Raw genomic sequence first — 12,844 nt, 5'->3', positions numbered from 1 at the left:
GCAAAAAGGAAGCCTTAATCTATAAAAACTAATAGGCCTACAGTTTTTCACATGTAAACACTGTTTTTGCAGTTTTGTAATCATCCAAATAGAAAAAGGCCACACAAAGGTCAAATATGGCACACATAGGCTATATCGTACACTTGTGGTTTATCTATGATGGTAAAATCAGACATAAAAATGTTGTTTTAGTCCCTAATCAAACATTTACTGTGGTATATTCAGTCAAAATAGCATTAACCGCAGCTCTTCAGTCAGTGAGTATAATCAAAATCAACGCGCTGCTGCCCCCTGTCGATCAACAGCTCACCTGCATCCCCAAATTCCGTAAACATCCCCCAACGTCACTTCCGCTTGCATTGAAAAACATAGCAAACGCTGTATTTATTTCGTATTAAGCGCTATTTCTATTCTATAGTCTTGTGCATCTCTATCAATATTGAAGTGCAGAGACGTCCTTTCTATAACTGTATTAATAGCGTCAGTTATGAAGGTGAGTAGAGGATTTTGTTTGTTTTGCGTGACAGTATTAAAGCCAAACCTGTTCTTACCTGATTCTGCACGAGCACAAACTGTTGAATTTTTAACATCAGAAGTATTTGCATGCGGGCTTTTTATTGTTACTTTGCAATTAAATGCAATTTAGTCTGATAAATGTTGTGTTATCTTGTTCTGATAATAGATAAACGGGGCAGCTGACAATGAGTCGATGCCTAAATAGGGTATAATATTTCATCAGCATGATAATGCAAAAAACACTGTATAAGCTAACGTTATGCAGTATCACTTTTATTTATTTTTGCAAACATAAAGTTTATGATTTTAGCTGTATAAGAGGGTGTAAAAGGGTTGTCAGGGAAGAGATTATGATGATGACGATGATGATGATAATGATAGTTGTTGTTGTAATTGGGTCGTTCATGTCATGCAGTACCTTTTGCACTCTATAATTTTTCAGATATAAATATACTTTATAATTTAAGGAAGTATTTATATATATGTCTATAGCAGACTTTCAGAAATAAACCATATAATACCAAAAAACATAATAGATATCATCAAATAACCTTATGATTATTTGATGATAACCTTGTGCTGCTGTTTTCTTACTGAAATGATGAATTGACTTACTGCTAAGTGATGTAATTTTTTCCTTATATAGCAACTTGCCTCAATTTAACACAGCTCACATGGAATTATGGAATTGTGGAAATTACATTGTATATTGATTTATATATACTTGATGAGAACATGCAAATGTACTGCACAACATGAATGAATGTGTTGTTGTTTACATTGTCACGTTTGTATGTCTGTATGAACGGTACAATCTTATTAATTCAAGGGCCCCAGTGCAGAGACTGAGGTGATCGAGGAAGCACCTGCTGATCCTAATAATGAAGAACTTCCACCTTACCTGCGTGAAGAACCACCTGAGGGTAAGTTCAGCCTGATTATTTCTTTGTTTTGTTCTTAAATATAAATCCACATATGTAATGAAATTAATTTTGATGTGTGCAACATGTCCATAAACTTTTTTTTAACCAACAAACAAGGTTTTAGTAAAAAAATAAAATAATATATATATATTATTTATTTAGCATTTAGTGCTGATATGGCAATTTTTTTTTTTTATTATTTTTTTTATTTAGGTCACTTCACATGAATGTCCAATGGAAAATGTATTTCCATTATGTATATTTATTATAGGTCGTCTTCCCTTTTTTGATAATTTTAGTCACCTTTTTGACTTCGCTGGTTCATTTTCGCTTTGTGGTGTAACAAATGGCATTTCAAAAGTGAAAATATCTAAAAATGCATTCTTTATTTTACAATTTCTAAAGGAAATCAAATGTATTTACAATAAAGAACAACTAAAAAAAATTAAATCTATAATACCATACAAAAGTTTATTAATGGTATACAGGGTTTTTGAAAGAAGTTTCTTATACCCACCAATGTTGCATTTATTTGATCAAAATCAAGTAAAAACTGCAATATTGTAAAATATTATTAGAATGCAAAATAACTGTTTTCTATTTTAAGATATTTTAAAATTTAATGCAAAGCTGAATTTTCAGCATCATTACTCCAGTCGTCAGTGTCACATGACCATTAGAAATCATGCTGATTTGCTGCTCAAGAAAAAATGTCTTCTTATTATCTTATGTTAAAAGCAGTCCTGTCATCACAACGGAGTATTCGGCTGGAGTGTTGGTAATGGATACAACAATGTTAATATGTTTGGTGTTGGCAGAATAGATTATTGTTTTTAGATGTTAGATGTTATTGCTGTTACTGTTAATTATTGCTGCTGCTGCAGAGCAAGTACGGGACTTGCTATTGCCAATACACACACGACACACTGCTGTGAGCAAGTCAGACATGCTGCTGCTGTACAATATAGCATACATGAATTACACATGGAAGATCTATGCAGGTGGAGTTGGGGAAGGAGGAGGGTTTCTGAAGCAAATGCTACAGCAAATGCTGACCAAGTATTTTTAAAGGTTGAGCAGCGAGCTCATTGGCTACTGATACAGCAGGAACCAATCAGCTGCGCCCTATAGAGAAAGATGTGATTGCAAACAGATTGAGTTAAGGACCGATCAGCCTGCGCCACCTAGAGGTTTCATGACATAACTTTGTATTTGTGCTACTTTGAAATAGAAATCTTTTGTAACAAAGTAAAAGTCCTATACTGTCACTTGATCAATTTAATGCATTCTTGCTGAATAAATGTATTAATTAATTACTGACCCAAAGTTTTAAACGGTAGTGTATATTTGTTTTTGGAAAACTTCGTAAAATAGAGATATTTTAGAATAGAGAATTTAGATTAAAAACACATACACTGTAAAAAGTGATCAGTTGGCTTAACTTAAAAGAAATGAGGAAACCCGTTGCCTTAAAATGATTAAGTGATAAACTTAAGAATGGAACTTGACAATTCCACATGACTAAATATGTTCAATTACGCATTAAGTTTTTGTACTTAATAATTTTAAGGCGACGGGTTTCCTAACTTTTTTCCTGAAATTAAATCTGGTTCATTTTTGTCAAAGCCAATCCAGCCATCTGTTACCTTTGTAATGTTGTAGTAAAGTACAGTGATCTGCAGAGGGCCACACTGATCAACTTAACACAGGAAGATTTCAGCAGTGAAAAAATGCTGTGCGGAGTGTCAAATTGTACAAAGGTTTAAGTAAACTTAGGCTAATTCCCGGATCCATTCATCTTTCCAAACCGCTTCCCAGAAAGCCCTGCAGGTGTCCTCTGATACACACGGGGGCTGCATCTGTAGTTAATAACAGGCACGTACACTATATTAATGCCTTTCATTAAGAGCTAAAGATCTTTCAGTGACTGAACATGTTTAAGTTAAATTGGGCTTTTGTGCCCACACCGTGATCAATGTCCTCCCTTTGTTCTCTGTGCTATTTGATCTTTACGTCCAGGGACGGCACAAAGAAACAAAGCTCTCTTGTCTTGTCTCTTTATAAAAAGTCTATTCGGGGCGAAGGCTCTGATGCTGCTGCTTTCCCAGAAACAATCTCTTTAGTTTAAATGGCAGCATTATGTGTCTATAAATTGCTTTGGGATCCTCGTTGCCTGCTGCCCACCAGTGCATCACAGGTGATTGCGTAACAGCAAATGCCTGCCCTCTGGCTTTTTGGCTGCTGCCTCGGTGCGGATCCTGAAATAGTTTATAATAACGCTGAGATTTTCTCCATCTTTGTTGCTGAGAACTTGCATGGATTCTGGATTCTCTCAGATATGGGCTGTGCATATTGAGCTGTTTGTTCTGATTTAGTGTGTGTTGATTTTGTTGACGTATACAGAGCTATTTTGGGTGAATCAAACTGTCTATTTTAGTGAAATTGGCCATCACGATAACTGGCGTTTTATAAGAAATTAGTTTTGAGCTTGAGTACACAAGTGAATTGAGCCTGTTCAGAGGGAGGGGAATTGTTTGAACCCGGCTTAATCTAACTGAGTAAATAGCAGAAGGGATTGAAGTACAACCAGAATGATCCTAGTTCAGTATCTCAGTGACTTCACAAAGATCTGCTTAGGGTTTCAAAGCTCAGAATACCGCGTTCTGTCAGGGCGCAGACTGGAATCCGTTTGGTTGGTGTGAAAGCGGACTGCACCCACTTTGCTCATGTGAACCCCTGTGTTATGAACAATTCAGTCCATTCACTCAATCGAGTCTGTCTAGGACCACAAAGTGATTCCATTGGCAAGAACCTTCAGTGATTTCTAAGAAATTAAGAATAGGTGTGTTTGACTTGAAGCGGTGCTGCGCAGACCGATCGGTTTATGACATTAAAGGGGTGGTAAAGTATGATTTCACTTTTCTAACTTTAGTTAGTGTGTAATGTTGCTGTTTGAGCATACACAACATCTGCAAAGTTACAACGCTCAAAGTTCAAATCAAAGGAAGATATTTGCTTTTAAAGAAAAGGACTACAACAAACGGCTGGTAGGGACTACACGACATTCCTCCCGGGTTAATGACATCAGCAACCCTAAAATGTACATAAACCCCGCCCCCGGGAACACGCAGTCCATGTTGTGAAGAGGAAAAGTTGTTGTATAAGAGTACATTTGTGAGTCAGCTCAAACTTTAGCATCCATCTTTTCACATTCAATATAAAGTCACTCTGGGCCCTATCTTGCACCCAGCGCAATTGACTTTGTACACCGACGCATGCATCATTCCTATTTTGCACCCGCGCACAGCGGACTTTTCCTTCCACAGACGCACGTCGGTAAATTAGGGAATGAACTTGCGCTCGCGGGGGTGGTTCAGCGCAAAGAGGAGTGTGTTCCGGCGCAAAACTCCCCTGGTGCTATTTTCCAGTTTTAGAAAGCAATTGCGCCACTGACCAGGGAAAAAACAGTCTAAAGACAGTGGCGCATTGCGCGTTAGTGATATGGTATTTTAAGGGCGCGTGCTTGGCCATAATGTAGCATGTTAACGCGCATCCACTTTGATTCTCTAATATAAACAGACGTAGCAGTTTTCATTTTTGCAAATCATACATTATTACAAGGAAAAATATTAACACACGAGGGAAATCATTGTTGTGTCCGTGAAGATGTGGAAAAAGATCTATCTAGATTTAAAAAAAAAAAAATCTAGATTAGGCTACACATTTACCCAAATTATACGCCTGTTTAACCGAAGCTAATTTGGGTGGGTTTCTCCCATCATCCCCAATGTCACTTCTCTGTGTTTTACGGCCCTGACGAGAACGTCGTTCTCTTTGGCTGTGAACCGCTCCTGGTGTGCGCCGGCAAATCCGCCGTTATAATAGCAATCCGCCATGGAACAAGCGCGCCGGCTCTTAAAGGGAATGTGAGAGGACGCTCTGATTGGTTTATTTCACGTTACGCCCAAACCACACCTATGAGTAATGAAGCTACTTCAGACCAACCCCTTTTAGATTTGCGCCAGGCGCAATAGTAATTTATCCCGCCGGGAAAATAGCAACAGCGCCGGGATCCGCCCACAAAGTTACTTGCGCTTTGCGCTTTGACACTTGCGTTTCAGATCGTTAAAATAGGGCCCTCTGTGTGCATCTCACAACAGTTCCTATACGAGCGATTTATAGATTACCATGACAGAATATGCTAATTGAAGATAGTTAACTCCACATTAGCAACATAAATTCATCAACTAACCATTCAGAGACGTCTTGTTGCATTCTACATGTTGTCACTTCTTCTTGAGTCTCTCCATCTTTGTCTGACTCCATTTTAACATTAAAGGCAGAACAGTTTCTGTCATTTTAGTGTGTCTGCGTGAGGTAATCGCAGCTGCTAACACACATGAGCTCTTGAACGGTGAGTTCACAAAACGGTGCGTTTTTGCAAACCCTCAAAAAGTGACAACTTTTAACATGCTATATAAAAATATCTGTGGGGTATTTTGTGCTAAAACTTCACACACACACTCTGTGGACATCAGAGATTTATTTTACATCTTGTGAAAATGGCATTTTACCACCCCTTTAATGTACCGCTTCAATATAGATGTGCAAATAATGATTATTAGCCTATATTTTTATATGCTATTTTGGTAATCAATCTATCGATTATGTCCTCGATTAATAGAATTTTAAAAAAGCCACATTTGATCAAATTTCGCTTTTTTAATCGGTTAATCGGGGACATAATATAAATCATTCTCACGTTTTGGATAACTTGTACAACTGTAAAGTGATGTGACTGGATGTTTTCCGTGCACAGCGGGTAGACATGATTAATCGATAATCAAATTGGTAATGATAACTTTGTTGATTAAGAAATTTCTCTGACAGATTCAGTGAAATAATTCAGTGAGTAGGTTCCATCAGATTGATTCAAACTACAAGTCCGAGGTGTTTTTGAATGATTTATTAAAAGAACTGGCTCTCAAGAGTAATTTTTCTGTGATTGAGACTATAGCCTACTGCTTCCACTGGATGTTTTTGATTCACTAAAAAGAACTGGTTTAAGAGTCAGTTGTTGGTAAATTAAAAAAAAAAAAAAAAAAAAAATTTTTTACCAAACCCTGTTTTAGGTAGTTTATTTTTTGCAAGCTAACTGCAAAGCATATTAGCTTAGCATACTTTTAGCCGATACCTTAAACAAATGTTTATTTACATGTATTATGTTCATATGTATGATGTGTTTTTAGGCATTACAAGCAGATACCCCTCCAAGCAGATTCAATTGTTGGGATAATCGCAAAAGTGAACTGAAATTCATGACGTGTGACTCCTGGTCACCCTTATTATTCATTTTCCATAGTTCTAAATGAATTGTCTTGGGAGAGCAGCTCACATTCTTCGCATCTTTTGCAGGTGCTTTTCTGTAAAGTCCAGTGTGAATAAAACATAAATAAAATGATGAAGCTGTGGTAAACAGCCACTAGTACTTGCATTGATAATAGCTTTTCTTCTTATTGCTTATTGGATAATTGTTTTAGTTTTTTTGATTGTCCGTGTCTTTTATCAAGTGTGAGGGTTTACTTTCTGAATATGCTCGAAACATTGCGATATATTGATGTTTTATGGAAGCAGATAAAGCAATGTGATCTTTTTTTTCACTTCTTTATTAACGTGGTTCGACCCAAAAGTACTTTGTGAAAAGAGTTCGGGAGTGGGAAGCGTCAAAACCCATTTCTTGCTCGCTAGTCATCGTGATATCATAGCATAACCTGCCTGAACCAGGTATATGTTGTATCAAGCCAGTAAGTTTTATTTCCTGATGTGTCCCTGATGTTGTAGACACACAGAATGAGTCCCTTCAGGGCGTATGGTCGTCTGAGGTCAGACATAGTCACAGAGGATTTGGAGCGGAACCAGACAGGCTAGCCCACATGCTAATATTCATGTGGAAAAATACAGGCAAAATGGAGCTCTCCTCCCTGAGGCGTTCGCTCGCGCTGCTGCAGACAGTGTACAGTTTACAGACCGTTTCTTCTGTTGATGCAACATTTGCACCTGATTTTTCTTCTCAAGCTTGTACTGTTACCTCGTCTGTAAATGTCACATGTGAGGACAGAATGAAAGGCAGGATGGTAGTTTTGAGCAAATTACTAGTAGCGGACGTAGTAGTTTCACAATTATGTCCTTTGTGTGTTTTAGTGCGAGCAAGCGGCGGCAAAATTCAATCAAGGTTAGATTGTCAGGCCCTATCGGTGTGATTGCACTTTATTTTGTGAGTGAACAGGCTGGAACTGACGCACACCTGAGAAACACAATATGCCAGAAATTCTGTCAGCTATTTTGAGCTTCTGTTACTACTGTATATCTGAAGCACATACTTGTTGAGGCATTCATTTAGACATCAATACCCTGTCTAAGTGATGTTTATGTATGTCATTGTTCCTGTCGTTTACCCAAATGCGTAAAATATCCGCTAAATGACATTTTTGACAGAGTAATTACAGTACTACTTCGACTTTCATAGCCTGTTTTTAGCATATGATTGGTTAGGTTCACAAAGTCACTGTTGAGGATTGACAAGTGCATTTATTAGTGATTTATTGTGAGTCTCAAATTGTCTTGTAATACCTGTAACCATAGCAACCAGTAACTGTAGATGTCCCTAAACACTGAATTGCTTCTTTAAGGATTTAATTTGTATTTCATCCTCAGAGACATTAGGCCAGTTTGGTCCAATTCAGTCTTGTTTTGTTTTCTCTCACAATTACAATCATTTCCATTACCTTGTTGAGATATATACTGTATATATATATATATATATATATATATATACATAATAATTAAAATATATACATCATTTATGATGACTTTAATGCTAGGGTAAAAATATATGACTTTAACTTCGATTTATACTCATATACAGAGGATACAGATCTACGAAGACGGTCACCTCTCATCTTCAGTCTTGATCTTGAATGCATGGGACAGAGTATTATTATCTGTGGATCGCAAACATCTGACTGGCTTATTCAAGTTTAACAGATCAGACAAATAAGAAGGCCATTTAAAACAAAGAACAAAAGTACATACCGGTATATTAATTTAGCAACACATTTTGTTGTTGTCTGTGGCGAGCAATGTGAGTTTGAATGGCATATTTTTATTAGTCACGGTGCTTCTGTAGACCTTCTGTTTGGGATTAGCAGAAAAGAATAATGTGCAAAGTCTGTGCTTATATTTCACAGTTGTGACTGACAACTACTGTAGTTCTATTCGTACAGCACACATCAACCAAGCTTGCTGTCAAAATTTGGTTTTGATTTCCCAGCTTTGGAAATAGACCACAATTGTCACCAAACTGTCTACGAACACACCAGTATTTAGCACTCCAGAACCGACAGCCTGTATTTTGCTGATGTGTGTAACCACACGTAGCCTTAATGCGCAGCTCCTCAAATCAGCTGTGAACTCACAACCACACACCAGCAATCTTTCAAACCATCCTGTGCAATTACAGCTCAAGGTGTGCATTTACCTACGAGAGCAGCCGAAATTAAACCAATCGAGCCTTTCCGCCGACAAGACAGAATCAAGTTAATAATGGCTAAAAATGATGTTTTATTGAGTTTGTGCACTTCTGTCCTGTTTGCTTGGAGCCGCGCTGCTGTTCCATCATCCTGACAGATCCAGTGCGCATGAGGGGCTCAATCTGATGTTGTGTAAAAGGATGATGGATGGACCATCAGCCGCACGAGGCTCGCGGTGCGTCGTCCACCTGCGGTTCTGCCTCGCCGTTTTCATTAGGTCCCCATAGCCGAAAACACAGATCAACATATGCGCTGATCAAAGAGCCCTGAACGGGATGATGGATCGGTTCGAGTGCAGAAAGAAGCCTGTGGTTTCGTGTTCGCTCTTACGACTTGTTTTTCATTTTAAGTAATGTGTTTAATTAAAAATAGTGTGGTGTAGAAGGATTACTCTAGAATTATCAGATGGTGTGGCGCAAAAAGAATTACAGCCTAGCTTTGAAGATAAATTGAATTCTTGGTAATTGGGTGTAGATTTTATAATGTGTCTAGTTATTGTTAAAACAGATTCTATGGAATAACTTTTATTCTATCGCCCATTTATGTAAGTGAACCTGCTTTCCATCATAGGCTGAAAGCTAGAGTGGGTGGTTTGTGTGCCAATAGCATCACCAAATGGAAATTCAATGTAATGACGTAAGGTTTTCTTCCTGGTTGGCCAGCAGGTAGCCCCACCCCCAAACTCACGCCATAGTCCATGTGACCATGTTGGGCAAAGTTTTGATAGCATCACAGTCAGTTTTCAGGGAAATAAACCTGTGAACTTGGTGTTCACACCAAGAGATGACTTAAAAGATAACTAGCGTTCTGTTTATTATAAGCACGTGCTGCAGTTTTGATGTCTGCCGCTTTAAAGCTACAATATGTAAAAAAAAATTGCCGCTAGGGGTCGCTAACCTCTTACAATAACAAAGGCATAGGTTGATGACGCACATGCGGAATAACTTGTCGTCATGCCGAAGGATCTAATAATGTTTATGGACGAGTGAATACATTGATGTGCATATAAATGCTTTAGCTCTTTGAAGCAGAATGGATTCTGATTAGCATGTTTTTATTTATGAGGTGGGAAAAAATGTGCAATTGTTTTAAATTTAGAATACATTTTAAAAATGTCTGTATCACTACAATAAGATCTCATTCGTGCTCAATGAGCAATACATTTGTTAACATTAGTTAATAAAAATATAACTGTTCAGTTTGTTCATTGTTTGTGCATTAACTAATGTTAACCAATACAACTTTTGATTATAATAATGTATTTGTAAATTTTATGATATTAACATTAAATAATATGAATAAATGTTAGATGTTTTGTTCGTTAACTAATGTAATTAACCAATGTTGATAAAAGAAACCTTATTGTAAAGTGTTAACAATATGTCTTTATCGTCATAGTTAAGGTCCTTGAGTGAATGGGCATTTATTATCAGTTTAAAAATATATTTTTTTTATTTCCACTTTATTTTCAGTTTGTCGTGTTGTCATTTTTTCTTTGTTTTAGTTTAGGAGTTATAAATATATATATTTTAGTTTTTTTTTAAATCCTCAGTTATGTTTTTTTTTTTTTTGTGAATGAAAATGTTTGTTTTAGTTTGAACCACAATATCATAATAACACTACCTATTAATGGCATACTTAATGTTTTTTTTGTGTATCAAAGGGATAGTTCACCCAAAAATGACAATTCTGTCAAATTACACACACTTTTAAAGATATGTGCTTTATTCATTTTTATTTTGCTTTTTTTTTTTCTTCCTTGCCATGCGCTCTAAGCTCCTGCCCCTCAGCCTCTGAGCTTCATGGCCAGAGATGAATGGAACCTGTCCAGTATAACAAGCCAGAAATGCATACCAACTAGGTAACAACAACACAAGCAAATAGATATTGTCAATTTACTTTTGGACAGTGGCTGTGGACAGCATCTGTGAATGTCGGCTCTCCATGCTTGTCTGATCACAGGGAGACATTTGTCACTTGAATGCTTTGTCACAAACCAAAGGAAAAGGGAAGCTTTCTGCTCATTAAATGCACACTCATGCTGGGCCATCTCGCACACTCAAGAGCGAAACTCAAAAGCTATCAGGACTGATGCGCATCAGCTGGCTTTACAGTTCATTTCATTGGCTGTGCCCGAAATCGCCCCCAATACGGCATTATTTGAGGGGATAGCCATTTGAAGTGGTGTCCAAAACCATAGTGGACGTTATCGAGTATACTCATTCAATCCCACAATGCACCGCAATAACGAGTGTACAACCGATGTACGCTCAGCGGCTAGAGAATACCCATAATGCACTGAGTCAAGCGCCGAATTAATTCCCTCGTCTCGCCAGAAGATGACGCCCGCAGTTGATATGACGGCTACAATGTAATATCATACAGGTATAAATACCTTTTTTAATCGAATGTTAAATTTTTTAATTAAGGTTTATATGTAGTTTCCATGACAGGTTTCAAGATAAATATTTTCATCTGGAGCAGCCAGTTTGCTAAATTTCAAATGATTATTAAACCGCAAGGCACACGCACAAGCTTCTAGCACACTCAGTGTCAAAATGCTCTCTCGTTTTCATTCATTCACTCCTTCAAGTGAACTATAATGTAGAGAATCATGAGTGAGGTTATAGGGGGCGATTTCAGACACAGTCAAATCTGTCCCAGCCCAACCTGGAGCTTCCCTCTGAACTTTTTGCTCCATAGCCTTAAAGGATTTATGACTGCTCCTAGGAAAACCTTTTCTTTTTTTTCCTTTTTTTTACAGTGTAATCTGAGAAAACAGGATTTTGTTTCCTATTTTTAAATAGAAGTTCAGTCTAATACTATGTAAATATATTTACACAGTCCAATAAGGCCATTCATACCAACTAACCTGCAAAAACATTCGTTGACCAGTAGTATGTATGTATGTATGTATGTGTGTATGTGTGTATGTCAGTAGTGATATGTTGAGAAATTGTCCTTTGAAATTGTGGCTGGAAGGAACAGACCTTTTATAAAAATCATAATAGTCATAAAAATGTTTAGAGAATATTTAGCAATAGAGAAGGAATGAGAAAGGGAAAGGCAGACATTTACAACATTCAAACAGTTTGAATTTAATTTAAGAAAGGCAAAGGCTGTCTCTGACCCAAATGTGACCATGCTTTTCACATCCAATTATTTCCTCTGCCATGACGAGCAGAAACAATTTTTTTTAGAAAGGGAACATAATGGTGGGTGAAATGACAGGTTGAGTGAATGCATCTCTCTCCACGGCTGTTTTCAAAGGACTGACAGTTGCTCTCCACCAACTCTTTGGCATAGAACAATGAAAAGCAGCAAGGAGCCGACTTGCCATCTGTAGTATGACTGGTAAATTATGACACTTCATTACAGCTTCCTCTTCCTCTCTCTCTATATCTCTCCTTCCCTCTCTCTATGTCTCTTTCTCACTTTCCCTGTTCTTTTCCTCACTAACTGCCTCTCTGTCTTTGTGGTTTTTACTCATTCTCTCTGTCTTGCTCCCCCAGTCTCTCTCTGACACCTATACTCAGCCCTGTGTTGCTTGTGGTAAATTGGGACACCACAAAGCTCATGGGTCAATTCAGCGCCCATTTTCTGACAAGAACACGGTCATTAATATGTGTTTCGTTCAGTTCAGTGTCAATTGCTAGGTTGTTAGTTGCTCTCCTAAGCCAAAGGAGCCTATCCACAAGTCTCTATGATATCCTGGTCCCAGTATCATTTTTTATGTTATGTCCTTCATATTATATACATATACATACACACATTTATCAATTTATTATTATTTTTTTCATGTATTTTTTTAAATAA

At 37.4% G+C, this 12,844-nt stretch overlaps 1 protein-coding gene across 1 annotated transcript in view; it reads left to right on the top strand.

The window, feature by feature from the left end:
- Positions 1–259: 259 nt before the first annotated feature.
- Positions 260–12,844, top strand: part of LOC306993887 (transmembrane protein 263-B) — a 31,181-nt gene continuing 18,596 nt past the window's right edge. The window contains exons 1-2 of the mRNA XM_079604047.1: positions 260–493; positions 1,346–1,439. Coding sequence (XP_079460173.1) covers positions 488–493; positions 1,346–1,439 — 100 coding nt within the window. The 5' untranslated portion in view covers positions 260–487. The remainder of the gene's footprint in view (positions 494–1,345; positions 1,440–12,844) is intronic.

This window comes from Phoxinus phoxinus (assembly GCF_949152265.1).
Source record: "Phoxinus phoxinus genome assembly, chromosome: 25".
NCBI lineage: Eukaryota > Metazoa > Chordata > Actinopteri > Cypriniformes > Leuciscidae > Phoxinus > Phoxinus phoxinus.
This window is presented reverse-complemented; position numbering and strand designations above follow the sequence as displayed.